The sequence below is a fragment of the Solanum verrucosum genome, unplaced genomic scaffold (assembly GCF_900185275.1).
Source record: "Solanum verrucosum unplaced genomic scaffold, falcon-dt-bn FXZP01000280.1, whole genome shotgun sequence".
Lineage (NCBI taxonomy): Eukaryota > Viridiplantae > Streptophyta > Magnoliopsida > Solanales > Solanaceae > Solanum > Solanum verrucosum.
Window position 1 is genome coordinate 368,297 of NW_026019982.1, and position 25,610 is coordinate 393,906.

A 25,610-nucleotide genomic window follows, 5' to 3' on the forward strand; every position below is an offset into this window, starting at 1 on the left:
GTTCTTAATTTTACTATTTTAGGGTTCACGCTCCTTTTTTTGCTTGCATCAATGTGGTATTTTTGACTCGATGCTAAGGGAGTGTTTGGTATATGGACTTGGAAAATATTTTTCTCATTAAAAATCACTTATTTTTAAAGATTTTTTTTTTTGCCGAACACAGACACCCTAAGTGTAAAATACAAAATGTACTTGTATAATATGATGTCAAACATTTTGGAACGTAACAAAATGAAAAAAGTGTATCAAGTTAATAAACAGAAACATAGTTATGATTTTTTCGAGAAAAATCTCTCTATTTTCATAAGATACGAATAAGGGATCTACATACATATTGTCTTCTATAAATTTTACTTATGAAATTACACTGATCAGTATTGTGCTATCGTTGTTGTTGAGTGATAGCATATTGGGGATACATTATATTCCCCACAATTTTTTTTAACATTTAGAGGGACACATGTTTGCTTGATTAATTGATTTTAAATTGGGGCCATTTATTTTGGCAAAATTTTTTTGCTTTTATGGTGATGATTATGAATTTGTCATTTTTTGTTAATTTTGATTCTCTCTTTAAAATCTTACTAGCTACTCCTTTTGTTTTTTTTGTTTTTCCACTCTGGAATTTTAGTCTTTTAGCAGAAAGGGTGATCCGTACATTAGTGATTTGAAAAATAAAAACATGTTGATCTGCAAGTGGGAAATTATATTGGCTCCCCATTACCCTTTCAAATGTAAGTGGAAATATTTTGGTCCACCATCCTTGTTTGTTTCATTATGATTATACTTCCTCCATTTCGAAATAAGTGAGGGTGACTCTTAGAGACGCGAAATCACAAATAACTCTTGTTGAGTAAGCTTTATTGCACAATCTAGACACAAGAAAGGTAACCAACCTTATAAGCAAGACTTTACTAGATATAGTTTGCAGATTTTATAGGATATGATGTTGCTCAAATATCAAATTTGTCATGTCCCAAACTTGAGAGGCAATTGGTACTTGGTGCCACATTTGATCCTGAGCTGACCCTACTTTTTTTAAGTGTTTTTTTAGTTTGTTTTAAAATAAGTGGTGTTTTAAAATTTCAAGAAGAAATTGATCTTATGCTTTCAAAATTATCCTTATTTACGAACCAAGAACCATTAATTAGCTTTTCTTTGATTAAAGGTAAGTTAGTAAAATTGTACTCCTTAGTTTCTAATAAAAAGTAAGTTCTTAAGAAGTATGTCCAAGCTAAAAGCACGTTTATTTTAAAACGAAGGAATAGTTGAAGAAAGTTGGCCCCAAAGAGCAAGACCCAATTTAAAGGGGATAGCATTGCACCTCGGATCTCTTTGTGAGGAAGTGTGAAGAGGCAAAACTAACTTAAGAAGTATCGGTGACTAGCTCGAGAGATGATGGTTGTCCAAGATTATGTAAGGAGATCAAGTCTAATTCATCCCATCACCACTAATATAGGACTCAATATCCTCATCACACGCTCAAGACTTGACATTTGAAACATGAAATATATATTTATGGGTTATACATTGGATAAAAACCTAAAAAAGGATGAGTTAATTTTGATATCATGCGGAAATATCGTGGATTTAATAGCACACAATCATAAACAAAGAAAATAGAGAAGAGGAATAACACAAGGATTTAATGAGGTTCGGCTAGGCTTACTCCTCCTAACAAAAGCAGAGAAAATTTTACTACATTGTGTATCTTGTACTATTTCCGCAACAATACAATATTAAGGGACCTAGTCCCTCATCTAATTCATTTTTTTCCTCTTATATTGGGGGTAGGGGAAGGGGAAATGGAGAAGGGATTACAATGTGGAGAATCGAACCCTCACTACCAGGAAGTTCAGAATTCCTCTTTTCTTTCACATAGACAAAAGTAAGAAAATTTTAACTGAATTGCAATAGTTAATTTAATATTTAGGCTCTGTGACATTACAATGCCATTTATAAAGGCCAAGTTGTCACCAAATGGGCAAGAAATGGGCTGTCAGTCAATTTAGCCCAATATTAATAATCTGATGGTCCAAGTGTACCCATAGTAGAGTCCATATAGCCCAATATTCCTTTATTACCCTACATATAGTAGTTGGGACAAAATCATTTTTAGCTTATAGACCAATTTGAGATCGATCTTTTCTTAAAAAATAAAAAATGAAAAAATTGGGGAAATAGGAGATGGGATTACAAATTGTGGTATCGAACTCTCATCAACAAAATAAAATTTTTAGTTAACCGATTGAGCTACTAAAATTTCCATGTCCTGGGGTCGATCATATTGATATTAGTGGTTTTCTTTTTAGTGAAGTCAAACCAATTCAATAAATTGGACAATGACTTTAAATTCTCTACGAATTAAGGGTAAAAGTTCAAGGATCTTATTTTAATAGCATGTAATTGAAAAATAGCCACATATCGAAGAGTCGTTGAAAATAACAATTTTTTATACGTAAATAAAACATGGACAAAAATATCTCACGCTCGAAAAATGAATTCCAGCTGTTTCAATTATAGGCCCAAAAAATGATTAGCCCAACAACATTTTTACATGAACCAATGTGAGGCCCAATGGATATTCTTGGATATACTCATATTTTCTTGGTATACATTTTTATTAGATGATCATGGTAAAAAGAAGTGGGGGGGACTCTAATTAAAAAAAAAAAACACAATCAAATTTCTTATAGTTATTAAGCGGAATATTGAAGTTTCTTTGATTTCTTGATTCCTTATGGAAGTATAAACTTAATACTTATGCTAAATGCTGCCTAATAATCTCTCTTTATACTAAAACATATTCCTAGAGGATAACATTCTATATATGGTGCTAAATAACATTGCTTGATGCTAAAGGAGAATATTTATTCTTTTAACTTTGTTTAAAGATGCTATGCGCTAAATGGAAAATAGAATGTATAATATAAAGGAATAATTATGGGTCTGAACTCAAGGGCGGATCTACATGGAGTTCAGAGGGTTCAGGTGAATCAAAAAATTATACTGTGTATATAGAATTATTTATGTATTTTATGTCTATATAATTAATATCGAACCCCTTCAACACAAGCAAGAGGCTTAATTCAGTGGCTATGAAAGTTCAAAAGCTAGTAAGTGTGCGGGTTCTAATTTGGCTAGCAACATGGCTCTGTCACTGCATGAACTACTCACCTATCTAGTTTACAAAATACGTATGAAGAGTACATATAATATTCATATATATATATATAAAAAAAAATAAAATCAGTTAACGAATATATTATCGTAACTTTTCCAAATATAAAACACATAAAAAAAGTTAGGATAAGAAATTGGATCATCTGAATAACTTTTATGGCAATATATACATTATTAATACATTGGAGATTATTTTTGTCATTTTCAAAGGTAGAAAAATAAAATAAATAAAAGAAGTCCTGATCCCTAAGGAATAATATGGTATATAAGTACTTCAAAAGTACAGCAACCATTTTAACAGGTGTAGGAAGAGGAATCATACAATAGGTGTAGGAAGAGGAATCAGACAATATTAATCATACTTAGATTAATCAGTAATTAATTGTGTGCTGCAACATTAGCATTATATATGTTAAATTATAAGATATAATCTTGTAAATTAGAGTACTTGTGAATCAGAACCCTCTAATAATATTTTTTAATTTTTTTTAGCATAATAGTAGCATAAATATAAAAAGGTTCACTACCTAAATGCAAAGAACCAACACCATATTTTTTTATTTAAAAAGTGACATAATTTTGTCGTTTTATATTTGGCTAGAACAATCAAAATCCATCGTACACCATGGAGTACTATTAATTATAAATTATAATATAAAGTTTGACGTATCATGCATAAAACTATTTTAACATTAGGTTGGCAATTAGAAAGCCCGTACAACTTTTAAAATTAGTTTTATTATGAATCACGTACCATTCAAATAATAATTTTGTTTGATCATTTAGATTCATTAAAACGGATTAATAGATTAATAAATGAATTTTTGCCTAACTTTATCTATAAAAATAGTGTAGGAGCCTAGGGTCGAACCATGGGCGGAGCTACCCTTGCTCGAGGGGTGTCAAGCGACACCCCTTCGTCGGAAAATTATGTTGTCTAGGTAGGCTAGATTTTTATTTTATTACTATATATATATTATAGTTGGCACTCTTTAAAACAAGATGAAGAGTTAGCTCAGTGGTTGAGGGGCTGCAGAATATCTCCTTAATCTTTGGCCTTGAACGTTAGGGGTTCGAACTTGGTTGGGATTTCTTATTTTTATAACGTCTTTTTTTTAATTAAAATTAAGACTTCAAGAAGCGTCTTTTGTTTTAAAATTTTAGAAAACTGAAGCTTTTTTTTCCGCCAATTTTTGAGCGATTGACTTAAATAAAGTTGACTTTACTATTTTATTTTTTAAAAGAAAAAATGTACTTTATAGATTAAACAAATCCCTAATTTAAAAAATTAAAGGGTTTGAGGAGGAAGAGCCCAAAAAAATCATTTTTGTTTGCTGCCTTCGATGTGACTCTTCGTCAGGCGTCGCCAAACGATTGTGATGATGTAATTATTTTTTGCTTTCATTAGTAAAATTTATTTTGTTGATTTTTATGTGTGCTTACTACTTTGTATTTTGACACCCCTCAATGTAAATTTTGGCTCCGTCGAACCTAACTTTATCTATGAGTTCACTAGATTTATTGTAAAAAATGGATCATAACACATAACGCCAACTCTTACTAAATTTTAATTTCATTATCTATTTTCTTGTAATAATTTATTTAATTATCGAACAAAATTATTTTAACTTTTTCTTCTTTCTTTATTATAGCTATATATAATATAAAAAAAAATCAATTTAAAATACATAGTTTGAATCAACTCAATTTAAATGAATCAAATTTGAGCAGGTCAATATATGTTGAATTAATTAATGGACAAATTATATTCTCACGGCTAATGTTGTGAGGGGTTAAGATTTTTTGTCTGCTTACAAAACTAATAGGAAAATATAATCTTTTGAAATTTTATATATGTAAAAATAAAATTTCTCATAAAAAATCATATTTTTTTAATATAAAGTTGTTAGCTCCCTACAAAACCAATTCTCCTTAATTTTGTCACCCTTAATCGCCACCATTCATTGTCATTGCATTAAAATGTATATCACTTTTGAATGGTCAATTTAATTATTTCATCATGTGTAATAATACAGTTCTATTATAAGGATTTTTTCCTTTTTTTTTTCTTTTTAAATGAAATTCTAGTCAAGATCAACATATATTAGTAGTTTTCGATAGATCTTTTTCCTTTTCTCTTTTTTTGTTTGTTTGTTTTGTTCATGCAATTAAGTCGAAATTTTATTTCCCAAACTTTAGAAAATATTGAACATGCCAAATTGGTTGTGAACTCTGGGCTCATTGAAAGAACAAAGAGTTGGTACAATTCAAATCCAATTTCTTATCCCATGCATAGTATATGTTGCCAAAATAAGCATCAATATCTTCTTTTTCTTCCGTCCTATATTCGGTATTTGCATTAGAGCATCGATTAAACAGATTCACACGTCGTGTAAGACTTGAGAAAGTGTTTCCTTACATGATTTTTTCTTATTTATAACACGAATCTCAGATGTCTGATTAAGAATGAAGGAATCTTATTCATCCCATCACAAACCTTCGTCAATATCACGTTAGTTCCTCCCATTTGCCCCTTCAAGAAATTAGAAGTTGTCAATGCATGCCCCCAAAAATAAGGTAAAGAGAATTGACTTTTCATAAGATTGTAAGGACAAATCATATATAGTAGTACTAGCTAGTTGGTCAGTAAGGACAAGTACTTTTTCTTAGCTCCCTTCTTTACTTCACATTTGTGATCTTTAACTTCTTTGTCACTCAGCTATTTATGGCCATATTTTTTCCTTTGCTGAGGATTGCTCTTTTCTTGAATGGACGTGTGCAACTTTGAACCAAAAGCTTCAATAAGAGGGACACATATGTAGGGTAGGCTGGTCCAACCCCATAATTTTATATGTTACGTATTTTATACATGATAGAAAGTAGGATAAACGTAATATAACGTTGATAAGAGCATCTTATAATTCATGCCTTATTTATTCTGTATATTATACTTGTAATATGGAACATTTCATAGGATAAATTGATTGGATTATTCGGAAAATATATGAATTTGATCATAATAAGAACAAAAAAAAAAGTTAATAGCAAGTATTAGTATTTCTTGTTATGAAGAAGGAATGTTGAGGTGAATATGTGGAATATAATTAGGAGAGACAAGATTAAGATTGAAGATATTCGAGATAAGATAGGAGTGGTCTCTGTACTGGGCAAGATGAGAAACACGTGTGAGGTTGAGATGGTTTGGTTATGTGAAAAGAGGTGTAGATGCCCCAGTGAGGAGGTGTGAGTGGTTGACACTAAGGGGAGCTAGAAGAGGTAGAGTCAGACCGAAAAAATATTGGGGAAAGTGATTAGATAGGACTTGACGCATACTGATCTTACTGATGACATGACCTTAAATATGAGAGTTTGGCTATCATAAATTACAGTAGAAAATTAATTGGTAGTTGAGTGTTTCTGGCTTCCTTACGAGATAGGTTTGTTGCTCATACTTGGACCTTCTTTTTACCAATAGTATTAGCACTATTCTTGTAGTTTATTGATCTTCGATTTCGACTTTCATTGGTGTTTTTTGTGCTACAATTTTGTTACTGTTCTTTCACCTATTTGTTGTGTAACACTATCCATTTAACATTAATTTATTGTTGTTATTGCTTTATAGTGACTAAGTATAAGTGTTTCCTGTTATTAAAAGAATGTTGAGGTGGATGTGTGGAATATTAGGAGAAATAAGATTAAGATTGAAGATATTCGAGATAAGATAGGAATGGTCTCTGTACTGAACAAGATGAGAAACACGCGTGAGGTTGAGATGATTTGGTCATGTGAAAAGGAGGAGTGTAGATTCCCCAGTGAGGAGGTGTGAGTGGAGAGGTAGAATCAAACCAAAAAAGTATTGAGGGAAAGTGATTAGATAGGACTTGACGTGTATTGATCTTACTGATGACATGACCTTATATGAGAGTTTGACAATTGCAAATTACAGTAGAAAGTTAATTGGTAGTTGAGTGTTTCTGACTTCCTTGCGAGATAGGCTTGTTGGTCATACTTGGACCTTCTTCTTACCAGTAATATTAGCACTATTCTTGCAGTTTATTGATCTTTGATTTCTGCTTTCACTAGTGTTTTTTATGCTACGATTTTGCTATTGGTATTTCACCTAATTGTTGTGTAACACTCTCCATTTCATATTAATTTGTTGTTGCTATTGCCCCCATATGTGTATCCCTTTTTTTCTCAAACTTGTCAAGCAGGATTTATTACTATATCTATAAGGTATGGGTAGGATTTGTGTATACTCTACCCTTCCCAAACCACACTTGTGGAATTAACTAAGCATGTTGTTGTACATGTTGCATGCCAAATCATAGGGGTGACAATTGGGCAAGTTATATTAAGTTTGGATGGGTCATAATGAGTCAAGACAACAATCGGGTCAAGACCCAACCCAATTTTTACTAAATTTAATTATTTTATCTGTTTTTTAAACTATTTTAGTACCTAAGAAAATTAGTTTTTCTTTATTATGACTATATGTAACATATCAAATTGAAAAACAAGTTTTTAAAAATATTTTGACAAGACTTCTTATGAGCCAATTTGGGTTACATATCAACCCAATTTTTAATGGGTTGAAAAGGGCTGAGTTAATGAATGCTTAAATAGGTCGGACGAGTTGAGTTTGATTTTGCTTAATGAGAACAATATTAAAAAAAAAAAATTATCTTGACTTACTAAAACGATCAAGTAAAAAATAATTATTTTTAAGATAAGAGTCGAGTAAATAAAACGGAGGAAGTAAGTATATATAATGTACCCATAAAAGAACATAAAGAAGCGCCGACCACAACACGTGGTCCTTAAAACATTTATAAGACCAAAAATAATACTACTATCAATTAAATGAGTCAAAATCAGTTATTGCTTGAACCGTTTGGTCACGATTCTTATTTTAAAAAATAAAATAAAATGGCACAATTCAATTTGATTTTACTTTCTTTTTTTAACTATAAATTTAAAGAAAAAGTCACTTTTTAATAAATAGCATTGACTAAAATGAGACCATCTAAATTAGTTAAGTTGTAAATCAAAAATAAAAAACAAAAAATATCTCTTAGAAGATATTCTTTTTAGTACACATTATTACTAATGTTATTCATCCGAAATGGTTAAAATGTTTTTATATTACATCAATTGATATACTTTTTCAAAATCATCCTACAGGGTCATGAAGTAGAATAAAATATTTTTGATTTAATATTTATGAAAGAGGAAAAATAAAAAAGAGAGAATAAAATCTAAGATATTTGTGACCAAATCTCAAAATTACAAATTTCAATTATTCAAACATTTTGCAAAGAATATCATACGGCTAAGTGTCAAGGAAAGAATATATATATAAATAATAAATAAAAGAAACAAGAAAAGATTATACTATTATGCCAATAACTTTGGAAGCCAAGAACTTTTGAAAGGCATGTATAAGTAAGCAAAAATATAGTGATAAATAATATATAAATATAAATAAAAATAATTTGGAATAAAAACTTTAAGTAGACGTTTGGTCATAGATTCCAAACACTTGTAATTTTACTAAGTAATGGAGTTCGTGTTGCCTCGAACCCAGTAGATGTTACTTTCTCTATTCCATTTTCTATGAGATAGTTTAATTTGACTCGGAGTTTAAAAAAATATTTTTAAAACTTGTGGTTTAAAATGAATAATAGTAATTTATGTGATTATAAATCATTTCATTAAGGGTAAAATAAATATTTTAAAGTTAAATTATTACTCAATATAAAAATGTGTCATCCTTTTTGGGACTGACTAAAAAAGAAAGTAAGTCATATAAATTGGGACCTGAGTATTATTTTGTTCTCAATTTATGTGATATAAATGAAATTTCGAAAGCTAATTAATTTTTTTTATGATATGTAAATATTCTAAGTTATTAATTATTGTGATTTATAGTACTTTTAATGTATTTTTTTAGATAATATATGTTACTCCTTTTATCTCAATTTATGTGGCATCGATAGAATTTTGACTGTCAAACAAATTTCTATAGCTTTTACATATTTTAAGTAGTAATTATTATAATTTATAATACTTTTTACGACATTTTCAAATAAAATATGTTACTTTATCTATCTCAATTATGTGATATTGATAGAATTCTAAATTCAATCAAATTGCACAATAATTAAAAGTACAAGCAGGGTTTTATTGTCATAGTAATAATAATTAATTATGGAAAAATCCTTTTCGCCAGAAAATGGCTTTACCTTTTTAAACAATTTTACTCTTTTAACTTTAATATATTTTAACTAAAAAATGGAAAAAAAGATTAATTTATTTTAAAATTAAAAAAATATTATAATTTTTTAAAATTTCTAACCAAATTTTCTAATCATTTAACATTACCCATTAATTATAAGTTAACTAACATTAAAAGCAAAGAAGAGGCTATGAAGTGACTGTTTTATTCAAAGAGGGTTACTACACGCGCTTACAAAAACATGTGGAGAAGCATAAATTGACAAAAATAGCCTTAGATTGAATATCAATTCCAAACAACTGACATGTTAACGGAGAGGTGATAGCTTAAAACACTGATTTTCAAATAAAATGAAATATTGTTCGATTTTTAGTTTGAATGATTATTATGACCAAACAAATCGTTAAATAAGAGTTAAATTACATAAACTATAGTGAGGTGATAAGTATGATAAACTTTTATATTTAGCTAGAAATCTCGAATTTGAGTCCATACTAGACAATGACCAACAAAAAATTACATGAAAAGATGATTCCATGGAATATTCCACCTCTATTAGGAATATATATATTTTTTTATATTCAATTTCAACCCATAAAGTTCCCATAATTAAAGAAAGACTCCACTAATTTGGACTCTTGTTGATTTTTAGTTAAAACTTTCCACTCTGTTCTTCACATCTTTCTTCTATAAAAAAGCTTAAACAAAATCCCAAATTCTCTGCAACTTTGCTTCAAATCACTTCTCCTTTTCTTTTTCTCTCTCGTGACCCCATTTATCTTCTCTTTTTTCTACTTCTTCTGGACTTTTCCTTCACGGGAATCTTGAGATTACCCATAAATAATTATTCACTCTGTTTTTACTTTTCATAAATTTTTGAAAAAAATTGTGAATGTTTTAAGTTAATGCTGAAAATTGTTTGATACCCAGTTTTCTCCGTGATAAAGGGTGGAAGAATCCGTGATTTTTTTTTTCCTTTTTCAACTTTACTTAGAAAAGTCTAGAAGAAAGAGTTGGTAAAAAGATTGTTTTTTTTTCGAAGATGAGTCGGAAAATTGAGAAGATGGCTTCAATTGATGCCCAATTGAGGCTATTAGCACCGGCGAAAGTGTCAGAGGATGATAAGCTTGTGGAGTATGATGCTTTGTTGCTTGACAGATTTCTTGATATTCTGCAGGATTTGCATGGAGAGGATATTCGAGAAACGGTACTTTTAGTTTGTTTTTAAAGGTTTTTTGTGTGCTTTTTTTAACTTCTGGTGAAACCCTTTGTTGTGCTTCTTCATAATTTGTGGTTTGAATGCAGTGTGATAATTATACATTTTGCTTAATTTTGTTGGTACTTAGTTTAATTTCGTGTTTATCAGCTTCTGTTCAGCTCCTTTCCTGCAACTGTTTTGATGTTTATGTGGTGTGAGTAGAAAAGAGTGGTACTTTATTCATAGTTTCTGGTTTGAATGCATTAGACTAGTTTCCATTATACCAAGTTTTGTCAGTTCGTATTTATCTTTATTGTGTAACTTTTTTTCGCATTCTTTTTTAACGTTTATGTGGCATGTGTGGAAAAGGCTGGTACTTTATTAATATTGTGGTATAGTTGCTCTAGGCTAATTTCCATTATGCTTGATTTTGTTAGTTCTTGACTAGTTTATACTAGCATATAAAAAGGTTTTGAGTTGGGTGTTCTTTCAAATTAAACTATTTTTGTTTTTTGGGTGAATGGGTTGGGTGGAATCTTTAAGACCGGTAGTGTGTTCATAATTTGTGGTTTCAATCACTAGGCAATTCTCATAATGTGTTATTTTTGTTAGTCCTTAGTCTGTTCAGAGCATATATAATGTTTTGAGTTGAGTGTAAGAACCAATAAAAAGGAGGGAATGGATTGTTGAGGGTGATGGAGCTTCTTTTAATTTGACTAAGACATATAGTTATGCCATTTTGAATTAGTTCAGTGACAGTGAGATTCTCCTGACTCATTAAGGAGAAGTCTCTATTAGCCTTTGAATCAGGGAGAGTATTCTTTTTAAATATGTGCAAAGTAACTTCCCTGTCTTATGAAAAGAAGAAACAAAATATTTCTATTCACCTTGTTCCTTATCTATTATGATGATCTGATTTGGCCCCATCTGTTCTGTTCTTCTATTAAATTAGTTTTAGCTTTGGTCCCTGGGGCCTGAGTAGTACTCACATCTCCTTTAATGCTTCCTCTATCAAAGAATGTTCATCTGGGATAAAAGTGAGTCAAAGTTTTACTTTCGAAAAAAGCATGTTGTTTCTATCTTTGCGAGGCACGGTAAATTGTAGGTGCTGCGGTCTTAATCATTACAAAATATTAGCGATTTCTGGTAAAAGTGGAAGGAACTTACTGTGGTGCTACATTGTGTTAGGTTCAAGAGTGTTATGAACTATCTGCTGAATACGAAGGGAAGCATGACCCACATAAGTTGGAAGAGCTTGGGAGTATGCTTACCAGTTTGGATGCTGGGGATTCCATTGTAGTCACCAAAGCCTTTTCTAACATGCTTAACTTGGGTAACCTTGCTGAAGAGGTTCAGATAGCTTACAGACGAAGAAGTAAGCTAAAAAAGCGTGATTTTTCAGATGAGGCTTCTGCACTAACTGAATCAGACATTGAAGAGACTCTTAAGAAGCTCGTCGGACAGCTAAACAAATCACCCCAAGAAGTTTTTGATGCTTTGAAGAACCAGACGGTGGATTTGGTGCTAACAGCACATCCTACTCAGTCTGTTCGTAGGTCTTTGCTTCAAAAGCATGCAAGGTAAGTTACGATTGCTGAAGTTAACAGAAAATGTGTGCTGAAATAACAGCATATCCTATTCAATCTGTTCGTGGGGCTGTGCTGGCAAAAGCTCCATACTTTTTGTAGGTTACCTAAATATATGTCTATTTCTGAAGGGATAAAAAGAAGATGAAAGGAAAGGAGACAGTACTTTTTGTTCGGTTAATCGATGTTTCCATCTAGAGAGCAGCTCTTTTTTTTTTCCTTTCCAATAACTTTTTCTTAACTGTCAAGATAAGATTCTCATTTCCCACTTGCTGTCCAGGATTCGTGATTGTATGACGCAGTTGTACGCCAAAGATATTACTCCTGATGATAAGCAGGAGCTAGACGAGGCTCTACAAAGAGAGGTATGAGGTTCATAGTGCTGGTTTTTCTTGTTGTTTTCTTCTCTTTCTATCATGCCAATTCCCCCCATTTCAGTAAGGATGTAATTTTATGTTTTTAAAAAGGCTTAAATTTTATTTGGTATACGAAGTTAGTGTACAGAAATGTTGTTTAGTGAACTTGTGCTAAGCTAAAGTGGATGTGAGGAAACACCTTCAAGACCGGTGCTTTAATAAATTTCTGCTGGTTGTAGAGTATTCTCTGATTGCGTTTTCACTCCCCTGGTGCATAGATATTGATATTGGAGCATCTCTCTTTCCTTCTTCATGTTAGGTGAAGATGATATATAGAGCTGATAACAAAACTCGGATAGGAAGATCATTAGTACATGATGAGAAATATAGGTTCAATTGTTTTTTTGTTTTGGTTTCCCACCCGGTGTCCGGAGCCAACATTGGAGCTCTGACTAGATCCGGATCGCGCTCTATAGGGCCCATTCGGGGGTGGCGCTCCCAACAAAATTTTCTCCATACCTAGGACCCGAACCCGAGACCCCTGGTTAAGGGTGAAACACTTCCACCAGTGCACCACAACCCATGTTGGTTAGGTTCAATTGTTAAAGAAGCTAGACCTTTCAGGAACCATATCTTAGCTTTTAAATGGAAAGAAAGAGATTCACCTCCGTAGAGGTGTTTAAGCTGCCAGATCACCTTTACTTTTGTTCATTTAAAAGTTTGTAATAGTATTAAGAAGAGTTGGCATGTATTTAGTTTTTAAAAAATGAATAAATAAGGAGAGAATGTTCTAGAGTCCGCTAACAGGTGTCAGAACTATTTGATTTCTATATTTTTACTACTCACTCCTTGCCCTTTAACGTGATTTTGGGTATTAAGCATTGCCAGAATATCACATTAGTCCTCAATCCTCTGCATAAAGAATATTAACAACTATAAATTCCTGTGACTCTTCTCTTTTGCTGCATACAGATACAAGCAGCCTTTCGCACAGATGAAATCAGGAGGACTCCACCAACTCCACAAGATGAGATGAGGGCGGGGATGAGTTACTTCCATGAGACAATATGGAAGGGGGTGCCGAAATTCCTACGCCGTGTTGACACTGCTTTGAAGAATATTGGAATAAATGAACGTGTTCCCTACAATGCACCTCTCATTCAGTTTTCTTCTTGGATGGGTGGTGATCGAGATGGTATGACCTTTCTTTACAAGTAGCATTGTCTTTCCTTTTTTTTGTGTTCTCACTCATTGAAAGTCAGATTAAGCACATATTAGAAGGAATTAACACTGATACAAGCGGAACTTATGGTTGGTTTAAGATTCTTTAGTTTATTGAAATTCTCAAAGGTCAATGAGTTCGGTGTATCCTTATATAAATCCATGGATCCAACTTTGAGGGACAAAAAGGTGATGTTTGTGTAGTTGAAGTGTTCTCAACTCATTCACAATTTCGTAGTATCTGAAACATCATAGCTAGATGGTAAAATGGTACTTTTAAAGCTTTACAATATGCATTAGGTTAGAGCAGTAGAAGCATCTTGCTTCTGATTCTCGAGTGACGTAAGAAAATATTCTCCTTGAAGCTCAATGTAATTGCATGCGAAGTTTGAATGTTTTTGTGAAGGCACCAACAAATTTTGATGTGCATGCAGGCAACCCTAGAGTAACCCCGGAAGTGACGAGAGATGTGTGCTTATTGGCTAGAATGATGGCTGCAAATTTGTATTTCTCTCAGATTGAGGATCTTATGTTTGAGGTGACAAATTGGTTACTGGATGTTGTTGCCTGCAATTTGCCTCCGATCCCGTACTAAATTTTTTTGTCTTTCCCATTTTATTTTGCTTATGCCAGCTTTCAATGTGGCGATGCAATGATGAGCTCCGTGTGCGTGCAGAAGAACTTCATAGGACTTCCAAAAGAGATGCAAAGCACTACATTGGTATTTACCTCCGTTCTCTGTTCTGCTACCAGACTTGTTTTCTGAAAGTGTATTGGTTTGGAGCTCACATATCATTCTCTTCTGCCTTGCCTTTCTCTTTTTATGATTATTGATGCTAATATTCTAGAGTCTCTCTCCCTCCTACCCTTCAACTACTAACTGTTCTTCTTGCTTAATCTACTAATACAGAATTTTGGAAGAAAATTCCACCAAATGAGCCCTACCGTGTTCTTCTTGCTGATGTGAGAGATAGGTTATATAATACACAGGAACGCGCTCGTCAGCTACTAGCCAATGGGTTCTCTGATGTTCCTGAGGAGTCGACATTCACAAATCTTGAACAGGTGTCCTTCAGAAACTCTTTTTATTTCTGCTCACCTCTTCAATAATACAGAACTTGTTAGCTTGATTCCAAATTTACCCATGCGGAATAGATATCTTTTTCATTTCCAATGTGTGTCAATGATATTTCATCTAGGATTCTATATGTGATTTTTAGTTATTTTTATTTGAAAGTGGATTAGGATGTCTAAGTAGCAAACTGATAGTCTGTTGACTAAATGTTGAAAGACATAAGAAAATAGTTTATGTAAGATAATAAGGAAACGAACTCAAGCGAGCTTTTGGAATTCTTATTTGACAATATTCATCTTGCTTTTAACAAAGTTATAACATACTACAACACCAAATTTGTGAGCCAAGTTCTACAGGTTATTTTAGGATTTTATTAATCACCCAAATTAGTATGGTTCTCATTTCTCAAATGTTATTTCATGGCATTCAGATCTGCTAATAGACATGCCAATTTCTGTATGATTTGAATATGTGAAAAAGTTGGTTGTCTTTATCCTGCAGTTTCTGGAACCTCTGGAGCTGTGTTATAGATCTCTATGCGCTTGTGGTGACAGACCGATTGCAGATGGAAGCCTTCTTGATTTTCTAAGGCAAGTGTCCACCTTTGGTCTGTCGCTTGTGAGACTTGATATTCGGCAAGAGTCAGATAGACACACTGATGTTCTAGATGTTATAACAAGGCACGTGGGTGTTGGCTCCTATAAAGAATGGTCTGAAGAGAAGAGACAGGAATGGCTCTTATCTGAACTAAGTGGCAAGCGTCCACTTTTTGGACCTGATCTCCCTAAAACTGATGAAGTCGCTGATGTTTTGGATACCTTTCATGTCATCGCTGAACTTCCCGCCGATAGTTTCGGTGCTTATATAATTTCGATGGCCACGGCACCCTCTGATGTGCTTGCCGTTGAGCTTTTGCAGCGTGAATGTCATGTAAAAAGTCCATTGAGGGTTGTTCCGTTGTTTGAAAAGCTTGCTGATCTCGAGTCTGCACCTGCTGCTGTTGCTCGGTTGTTCTCCATAGATTGGTACAGAAACCGTATCAATGGGAAACAAGAAGTTATGATTGGGTATTCTGATTCGGGTAAGGATGCTGGCCGACTATCTGCAGCTTGGCAATTGTACAAGGCTCAAGAGGAACTTGTAAAGGTGGCAAAAGAATTTGGAGTAAAGCTAACAATGTTCCATGGCCGAGGTGGGACTGTTGGAAGGGGAGGGGGTCCCACCCACCTTGCTATTTTATCACAACCCCCCGACACAATTCATGGTTCACTTCGTGTGACTGTTCAAGGTGAAGTTATTGAACAGTCATTTGGGGAGGAACACCTGTGCTTTAGAACTCTTCAGCGTTTCACAGCAGCTACACTTGAGCATGGAATGAACCCCCCTGTGGCTCCAAAGCCAGAGTGGCGTGCCCTATTGGATGAGATGTCTGTTATTGCTACAAAAGAGTATCGGTCTTTTGTGTTCCAGGATCCACGATTTGTTGAATACTTCCGCCTTGTAAGTATATTCAAGTTACTTCATAAATTGATTTGAACTACTTTTAAATGACTCTTAATCATAATTTAAAAAGAGGTATAAGAAAAAAAACATTCAGAAACCAACATATTCAAAGAATTGAAGGGGACATGAACAATAGTTTTTAATTAGGTGAAAGCAGTCGTTCTAATAATTAGTCAAAATAGGCATGAATGGCAATTGCATTGCAGACATTGCTAACTTATTTGCCTTCAGCCCGATGCCTATGAAACTGAACTTTCTTTTTCTGTTCGTTGAAATGCAGGCAACCCCAGAATTAGAATATGGTCGCATGAACATTGGAAGTCGCCCGGCCAAAAGGAAGCCAAGCGGTGGGATTGAATCTCTTCGAGCTATTCCATGGATCTTTGCATGGACTCAGACGAGGTTTCATCTCCCAGTCTGGCTTGGCTTTGGGGCTGCATTCAAGCATGTTATTGAGAAGGATATAAGAAATCTGCAAATGCTCAAGGATATGTACAACGGATGGCCTTTCTTTAGAGTGACACTTGACTTACTCGAAATGGTCTTCGCTAAGGGAGACCCTGGTATTGCTGCATTGTACGATAAGCTTTTAGTATCTGAAGATCTGTTGCCGCTTGGAGAGCGATTGAGATCCAAATACGAAGAAACAAAGGGCTTTCTCCTTCAGGTACATAAATTAATACTATTATTTTACCTTATCACCAGAAAGCTCACATTTTATGGAACATTTCTTTTAATCGCGCTGCTTGTCATAGGTTGCTGGGCACAAGGATCTTTTGGAAGGAGATCCATACTTGAGGCAAAGGCTCAAACTTCGTGACTCTTACATTACGACCCTCAATGTAAGCCAAGCATACACATTGAAACGAATTCGCGACCCCAACTACAATGTGAAGGTCAGGCCGCATCTAGACAAGGAGATCATGGAATCAAGCAAACCAGCTGCTGAATTAGTGAAGCTGAATCCTACAAGTGAGTATGCGCCTGGCTTGGAAGACACCCTCATCTTGACCATGAAAGGTATTGCTGCTGGAATGCAGAACACTGGTTAAGGCAAAGGCTATTATGTATGTATAATAAGTGATATTGTCTTTTAACTTATATGAATCCTGTTTCTGTTGAAGAATAGTAATGATGAAATGTTTTTGAAGAATTTTGAGTGTGTGATTTCTGATTAATACGTTCTTGAATACGATGCATGGAGGGTAAGAAAAAACTTGGAATCATCGGTGTCTAACTGGAAATCGCAATGAGTCGATATATTATGATCTGATGTTGAATTCCAACGACTGAATGAATTTTTTAGCCAAGCATCCGTTGGTAAAACATTATGTTAGTGATACATTTTATGTTATAATTCTTGCATTATAATTTTTGTATAACTTTGTGTGAGCAAATCAAACTTAAAAGTTTGCTGGGCAAACAAGAGGTAGTTAAAGTCGGAAATCTAATACTAGTCATAAAAATCAATTTTGGTTTCCAAAGATACCAGAGGGTCATTTGGTTTGAAGATAAGTTATATAAGAATTAATTATCTTCGTATTATTTTTTGTTGACAATGTGGTTTGTTATATTAAAGATAACATAAATTACATAATTTTGAAAGACCATGAGTATTTTTATCATTTTCATTGATTTATACTGAAATAACTAATCTCAATACTAATAATTAATCATAATATACTTATCCGAAAATTAATAACCAAACAAGAGATAAGATCATCCTTTATCTCTTGTTTAGCAAGAATAACAAATGTTTAATTATATGATCGATGTACATATAAAATTAATCGAACTTGCTCTTCTAAGGTGAAAAAAAAAAACTTGCTCTTGCTCTTATATAAAAAAAAGTGGCACAAAATGGGAACTCCTGACAATCGTTCATTAACTAGAAGAATTTACACTTTTTTTTTTGAAAACGATTCATAAGCCTTCAACATGATAAGAAACTTGAGATTATCAACGAAATTGAGAGCAGGATTCAATATATAGAAGAATTTACACATTTTTTTTTGGTGGAAAACGATTCATAAGCCTTCAACAGGATAAGAAACTTGAGATTATCAAAGAAACTGAGAGCAAGATCTAGTATATAGAAGAATTTACACGAGGAAATCTCGATTTGTTCAATCCATCCGGTGATAAATTGAGATGTTGTAGCTCATTTTTCGAATCCAACGTCTTCCTGAACTTTTTTCGCCTCTGCAACAAGAAATATCGAGTGTGAGACAAGACATGCAAACTAGTATTTGACATGAAAAAAAAAAACCAGTCTGATGCACTAAGCTCCCCATATATCCGGAGAAGGGCTGGACCTTTAAGGTCCAATGTGTGCTAGAGATTGTTTCCACAGCTTGAACTTGTGACCTCCTATTCACATGAAAATAGCTTTACTAGTTATCTCACGGCATGATTTTCATTATTCCCTGTGACTAAACAAGTTCTATACTAAGATGGAACATGAAAATTTTGAACACATTTAGTCGAATCTAAGATTCATGGTAATTTGAAAAGATGATAAAAGTTGTAGATGGGAGGTTCGAGTCGAAGCATACCTACTATTTTCATCAGAGGTTGATGGAAAATCATAAAAACTAGAGCTAGGCTTGCGATTTATTTCCAATAATAGATACACCTTCCTCGATTGCTTGGACAAAAGTTGCAATCTTGTAAGTGAAAAATCCGACTAGCATGGGTATCAACTCGAGGTGCATGAATCCATACTCCGGGACTAGGATCCTGGAAATACATCAATTTGTAAGATCAGATACATAGGCAACTCTTCATAATGCAAAAACATTAATACTTGCACAACAACAATGGAAGAGAAGTCATTAAGGTATTTTTTTGGATGCAAGTGTAGTAGGAAAAGGGGAATGCCGAAAAAAGTTAAACTAGACTGGATTTTTTGGTTTGTACAAGCAGGAAAATGGCGAGAAAATAGATTAAGAGAGGAAGTTGAAGCCCCATAAAATAGCCACAACTTCCTTGAGTTCAGAATGCAGATAGATTTATGCTACCAATAGTAGTTTTCAGAAAATAAACAAGAGGTTCTAAGAAGTTTGCTTGAATAAAAAAGAGAAGTTTTATTTAACAGTTAATCTCAACACATATCTTTTTGGTCAATGTGGTAATAGTGGTAGAGCTTACCCATTCCACCGGTTAAAAATCATGACCAAAGCAACAGGAACCAATAGCCTTGGCTGCCCAACAGCTCCCCTGAAAGTAAAAGTTTCTGGTAAGCATATCAATCAGAGATCAAAACAGTCTGTTTTAGGGATATAGCTACTTTTCTTAGTCTCAAACAACAATGTCATTTATCATGCAAGCATTTGATTTCTATTACGACTGTGGGTTAATGACTTCCAATCCTGGAATGATGAAACTGACAATTCACAAAGAACTACTATTTGAGTGACCTCGTACAACCCCAATTCAAGAATGACAATATCGATTTAAATGTGATAAAGTGGTAATAGGATGCTCCATAAACATTTTTCCAAAATGCTGAAAAATAGTAGCACATGCAAAATGCATAAGAAAATTGGGCTTCCTATTTTCAATTGGCATCAATCGCCTCCATTAAGACACGTACATGCAACACAAGGAACAAATGATGTTTAGGTTTGAGATAATGCAAGAATGGCATAGAGGGAGCCATTTGCTAAAGATAAACAATCAAAAGTGTACTTGATAAGTGCTCTGGGTCCATCTGACAGCATAGAATCCACACTGTTTCCAAGCATACGCATGTACATCAAAGAACCAATCAACCCTGCAGTGTAACTGCAAGAATGAAAAATACAACAGTTCATTAACACCACAATTTCTGCATGAGTGCAACATTGCCAGATTTTAAAAAACTAAAGATTCCTTACATTAAGTATATCTAAGCAAAGAGAAGCTAAAAACATCCAGGCCCGATAGAGGACATTAAAAGAACTCTCGCAGCTTAAGATATTTCAGTCAAAGAAAATTCCATACATTTCATCAGTTATCACAATTGCCATTTTCAGAAGAAATAAGCAAATTAAGACTCTAAAGTAGACACGTAAAGCAATAATTGGAGGAGCGATTTGTAATAAATAGGGGCCATGTCCCACTACAACAATAGTAAATCAAACACGAGTAATTCTAAAGTAGACACGTAAAGCAATTAAAGCATATAGCCATATAGGAATTCCTATTTTGGATTACCTTATTGCTATTTCAGGAGAATAAGAGATATAAGCTGAAATCACACCAACACCACCAATCCCAACTGTGAGAAGCTGCAATTTATTCTTTAACTGGAAAGAAAAGAAAAAAGAACAATCAAAACGGTGAACTGAAAAGTCAACATATCTCAACAAAGAATGATTTATGCAGAATAAACGCAAACAAGTACCTTAAGATACTGTTCCCTTGACTGAGCAGCCATAACCTTTGGATCCCCTTGAGGGCGTTTTATTTCCCTGAACATAACATCCTGTATGATAAAAAATTCAGAATTACAACTTAGAGAAGCATATTTCTCTATCATTTTAGTTAGAAACAAGGTGAGCTAAGAAGTATTATAAACCAAGTTTCAACCAATGAACTAATTGCAAGTTCCGATGACATACACTGCCCCCAGTTGCAGCCTTGGCAGCTTTGCCCCACTTCTCCTGCTCCCGTCGTGTTGGTGCTGGCCGCCATTTTTGAGATGCAGTAAAAGGAGCCTGAAAATCAGTTTAGTTATCGACAATGATAGTAGAAAAGGCTAATGCTTAAAGATGCTGAAGGCAAGTGTTTTAAAGCCACTACATACTTGAGTATTTTCGACTTCTGGTTCTAGAACAGGTTGTGAAGGGGCTGTTAGCTCCTTGGTCAAGTCAACTTCCAAACTATTCTCCATATGCGATTAAATATTAGAAGAAAACAGAATTTCTAAATCTCTATAAAGAAAAGAAGAAAAAGATCACACCTGTCAAGATTCATGACTCTGTTTAAGCTAAGAAATCCTGATATCTCTTCCTGTTAAGATATCAAGTCAGAAGAATATTGGCAACCATCGAAAAAAAATGGTACTCCTTAAGCAACATGCATATATTATGACCAACATATAATGCAAAAGGCTAACAACAACTTCTTATGTTCTTCATACAAGAGTACCACACAGATAGAACACACTCCCAAAAAGAATGAGCTCTTGTTAAATTTGGAAATAATTTAACTAAAACTTGTTGTTCTACTCTTATTAGACGCTTTTATAGCCTCATAAATGTTACTGTATGACATAGTTATGATCACATTGTTTCAAAAGTCAAATAGTCACATAAAAGTTGTGGCATATTTAACACCACAAGTTTCAAAAGTGTTCATTCCTTTGTTTAACTCCGTTCTCATTCAAATAAGTTCATTAAAATGAGCACTTTTGAAACTTGTTAATTGCCAAACCATTAAAATGACCAAGATGGTTAAGTGCCCATCATGAAAACCAGGATATGCACCAATAAAGAGAAGCCTATCAATTAAAGAAAGATTTCATCACAAAACATATTCCCTTCGTCTACTTTAACTTGTCCATTATACTAAAAATAAGTGTTCACTTTTACTTGTCAACTTCGGAAAATCAAGAGATAATTTATCACTTAGTTCCTAATTAACCCTTATTATTAACTATAGTCAATTACCCAATGCATTTCCCAAGCCTTAAAGGATGAGCCAAGTCAATTTAACCGATGTATTTCCCAAACCTTGAGGGGTCGTTTGGTTGGGGAAAAGTTATCCTTAACAATTATTCCGGGACCTCCAAGTATATAAGATAACTTATCCCATTACTATGGTATAAATGGTGGAATAAATAATCCAAGTACTACTAAAACCTCCAACCAAATACAGGACAAAATAATCCTGCATTTTATCCCGGAATTGTTATACCTTATACCTCGCACCAAACGACTCCTAAGGGGGAGCAAAGTCAATAGTGAACAAGTAAACATGGAGCATTAACTGATCTCAGAACAACACAACAGAGAATAGAACCAAAAATTCAAAAGTTGCCTGAACAATTGGTAAACGTAATCTTCCACAGCAGTTCAAATTCTAGAAAAGATAAAATCTTTTGTGAAGAAAGCATGTCATAAGTTATGACTAGAACAGCTCAAAAGATGAATGCATAGTAAGGGTCAATTAGGCCAAAGATTATACCTTTACAGCAGCAGCAGGGGCATTTTCTTGAGGATCCTGAATGTACTTCTTCATGCGACCCATAAATTCCGTATTCCATATAAAATCATCAGAGGTGAGAGGATCCACATCCTCACCCCAATACTTCCTGAGCTTAGTAGTGGTAGTGGGTGGGTCAGTAGCATAGTCCCCAGTAGTAGCCACCCCACTGGACAATTTCACAGGTTTCTGCTTGGATTGTGTTGGAATTGACAATGGGGTTGGATTATTTGAAGAATCTTGAGATATGGGTGTGGCTGTAGAGGTAACTGAGAGGTAGCAGTAGTTTAGAACTCCCATTTTTGTTCAATTTGGAGTGATGGGGTTGTGTTTCTTGATCTTATAGACAAGGAAAAACAAATACCTTTAGGGCTCGTTTGGTGTGAGGTATAATAACAAATAGTCCCGGGATTAAATTATAGTACCGCTTATTTTGTTGTTTGGTTGACAAGTTCGGGATAACTTATCCCGGGATTAATAATTAGTACCGGGATAAGTTATCCCTCTCCTTGGGTGGTATAGTAATCCCGGGATAACTTATCCCGGAATAAAATAGGTAAATGACAAAAATGTCTCTTTCAACCCTTTTGTTATATCACTTTTTACATTAATGAAGGGCATTTTTGTAAACAAATAAATTGTTCTTAAAATTTATTATTTTGAATACAACAAACCAAACACTCAATAAAAAATAATCCCAACACAACTTATCCCATCATAACTTATCCCATCATAACTTATCCCAACATAACTTATCCCATCATAACTCATTTTCAAACCAAACGACAGTGTCAATTGGTAGCAAGTACTATATGATAAGGGTGGACCCTGGTTGAAGATAACATTGCTTCCTTTTATTGTTTGGCCATGAAAAAAGTTTGATTGGATATTTCTGAAGTAGTTTTTGTAAAATGTATTCGGTTCGAATACTAGGTATAGAAAAATTCCTGGTAGAGAGCGTTTTTTACATGCGCGAATTTGAAATAGTCTAACTCTAATTTAGATATCGGACACAGGGTTTGAAACCAAAAAATAAATGAAAAAAGATAAGTTTATTTTGTAAATTACACTTTATTTTGAGGGCATAAGAGAGATAGATTTAATTTGTTAGATTTACAAAAGAGCAGTAATTAGCTAATGATTTCTGGATAGAATTTAGACACGATTGTAAAATGATTATCTTTTCATTCAATCCAACTTTGTTTAAACTTTCTTTTACAAAACTAAACATTAATGTTTGCCTTTGAGTCAAGGATAATCAAACTACAACACATAAATTGGAACTATGGGAATAATATATTTAACATCTGACATAGCGTCTATAACAATCATTCATTCTCTCCACTGGGATTCATTAAAATCAACTAGTTTTATGTCGAACTCAAAAGCCAAAGCTAGCGGAAGTTGGAGGTGTTGCACAAGATGATCAGGGAGGTGAGTAGACTGATTCTTCCATCGACTCGGTTATGACCTACCATTCATACGATGATTTTATCCTCCCGAGCTTGGAATCTCCATAATGCATATTCTAAGGGGCGACAACATCTATAAGTGTGTGAATTAGATGGTGAAAATGGTAAGAACCTACCAACAAGACTCAATAGTACTACATCATCCACCACATTCCATGCACCAAGTGAGCACAAAAAATATGAAGTTGTAAATATTAGTTAATGTTAAAAAGAAAATAATCATATTGAAATACTCTTTTGTTACTGTTCGAAGATAATGTAATGATATTCATTTTGTTAATTTCCTTCTACGTAAAATACGCATTCGACACCTAAGTACATGATGAGCAATGTAAATTATTTTCCTTTTTGTATAATTTGTTGCTTAAAACAAAAATATTTACAAGGGATTTGTGTAACAATTAAATTTATGAAAGGGAAGAATCAAGTCCCCAATGGATAGAAGAAATTTTACCGGATATGTCTTTAGCCTTGTGCACGTGAAAAATGAGGTTCAAGACCATCAAATCATATAGACTATAGTAAATTGTACATATTTTACTTGTTTAATTTATAACTATCTAGATACATTGAATTTTAGATTTGTCTAACAATGTTTTGTGACAAAGCAATACCGATGTCACACAACACCGTTTTGACTAATATGCATCCCTCTTCGTTGGTGCCCCATCTTCTTCAAATCTTAGATTCGTCTCACCCATACTAACATACTAACATATGTATATAATCAAATAATCAATGTAATAGCAAAAACTAAAGATTCATGAGAAATCCAGCAATGATGACAACAATAGGGTTTACCCTATGATCTTATAAACTACAAAATACAAACTATATCTAAACAAAATCCAAGCCTGAATTTAACAATAACAACATATTCAGTGAAATTTCGTAAAGTAGGTCTGGAGAAGGTAGAGTGTATGCAGTCTCGCTCAAAGGTGGAGAAGTTGTTTTCAAGAAACTCTTGGCAAAGCAATAATAAAACGGAAAAAAAAAAAATGGATAGCGGAGAGAGGAACATGACAACTAATAGCAAAACAGCCATAACAACAATCACTATTGATTCAATCACAATTTACAATTTATTTTGAACAAACCCATTTCCCATCAATCCAATCTTGATGAACTCTCAAATCACTTATAAAATACCCACATTCATCTCCACTAGATTCAAAATACACAAAATACTTACTCCCAATTTTACCAGTAATTCTTCCAACCCACCATCCATCATTACCAAATGCATCAACTTGATCATTCAAATTAAATCTACTCACCGGAATCACCGGTGGAACTGGCCGGAGTTCTGAGTGGGTAATAAACTCCGTCAGGGGACCAGATTGATCATCTTTCAATAGGGTTTTATACTGCACGATGTAATCTTTCTTGAGTGGTTGACATACAACAATTGCCTCATAATAAGAACCCAGAAATCCATCTTCTTTGCTTCCAACTTCAACAAGATCGCCTCTGCTAAACCCCATCTTCATAAGAAGAAGAAAACAAGTAAAGATATTATTGTTGCGTGATTGTAGGGAGATTGGTTTTAAAAGTTTTTTTATTTATTGATGATTTGGGCATTTAAGTAG

The 25,610-nt window shown here is 33.6% G+C and overlaps 3 protein-coding genes across 4 annotated transcripts; 1 reads left to right on the plus strand and 2 right to left on the minus strand.

Moving 5' to 3' along the window:
- The first annotated feature begins 10,123 nt into the window (after positions 1-10,123).
- Positions 10,124-17,536, plus strand: LOC125817642 (phosphoenolpyruvate carboxylase-like). The gene is made up of 10 exons (XM_049497203.1): positions 10,124-10,628; positions 11,808-12,199; positions 12,486-12,570; positions 13,534-13,756; positions 14,217-14,320; positions 14,416-14,503; positions 14,693-14,847; positions 15,359-16,357; positions 16,641-17,027; positions 17,116-17,536. The coding sequence occupies exons 1-10, from the start codon at positions 10,464-10,466 to the stop codon at positions 17,410-17,412; spliced, it is 2,895 nt and encodes a 964-aa protein (XP_049353160.1). The 5' UTR covers positions 10,124-10,463; the 3' UTR covers positions 17,413-17,536.
- Positions 17,537-18,915: 1,379 nt separating this feature from the next.
- LOC125817643 (protein CONSERVED ONLY IN THE GREEN LINEAGE 160, chloroplastic-like) lies at positions 18,916-22,916 on the minus strand. Of its 2 annotated transcripts, XM_049497205.1 has the most exons (9): positions 22,532-22,916; positions 21,306-21,355; positions 21,150-21,225; positions 20,965-21,060; positions 20,748-20,828; positions 20,558-20,649; positions 20,051-20,146; positions 19,511-19,579; positions 18,916-19,099 (listed from the first exon to the last, which is right to left on the minus strand). In XM_049497205.1, exons 1-9 carry the CDS (start codon positions 22,847-22,849, stop codon positions 18,961-18,963), a joined length of 1,017 nt encoding a protein of 338 aa, XP_049353162.1. In that variant the 5' UTR covers positions 22,850-22,916; the 3' UTR covers positions 18,916-18,960. The 2 variants fall into 2 exon arrangements, with proteins under 2 accessions (XP_049353162.1, XP_049353163.1); XM_049497206.1 differs by lacking the exon at positions 20,051-20,146 and having other exon boundaries at positions 22,532-22,905.
- Positions 22,917-25,079: 2,163 nt separating this feature from the next.
- Positions 25,080-25,505, minus strand: LOC125817470 (protein AGENET DOMAIN (AGD)-CONTAINING P1-like). The gene has a single exon (XM_049497004.1). The coding sequence runs from the start codon at positions 25,503-25,505 to the stop codon at positions 25,104-25,106; it is 402 nt and encodes a 133-aa protein (XP_049352961.1). The 3' UTR covers positions 25,080-25,103.
- Positions 25,506-25,610: the final 105 nt, after the last annotated feature.

Coding starts and splice junctions, on each gene's coding strand:
- LOC125817642 (XM_049497203.1), top strand. CDS start 10,464: ATGAGTCGGAAAATTGAGAAGATGGCTTCAATTGATGCCCAATTGAGG. Junction 16,358..16,640: donor TTGTTGAATACTTCCGCCTT/GTAAGTATATTC, acceptor GTTGAAATGCAG/GCAACCCCAGAATTAGAATA. Junction 17,028..17,115: donor CAAAGGGCTTTCTCCTTCAG/GTACATAAATTA, acceptor TGCTTGTCATAG/GTTGCTGGGCACAAGGATCT.
- LOC125817470 (XM_049497004.1), bottom strand. CDS start 25,505: ATGGGGTTTAGCAGAGGCGATCTTGTTGAAGTTGGAAGCAAAGAAGAT.
- LOC125817643 (XM_049497205.1), bottom strand. CDS start 22,849: ATGGGAGTTCTAAACTACTGCTACCTCTCAGTTACCTCTACAGCCACA. Junction 20,829..20,964: donor AGGCTGCAACTGGGGGCAGT/GTATGTCATCGG, acceptor TTTATCATACAG/GATGTTATGTTCAGGGAAAT. Junction 19,580..20,050: donor GGACCCAGAGCACTTATCAA/GTACACTTTTGA, acceptor TTTTACTTTCAG/GGGAGCTGTTGGGCAGCCAA.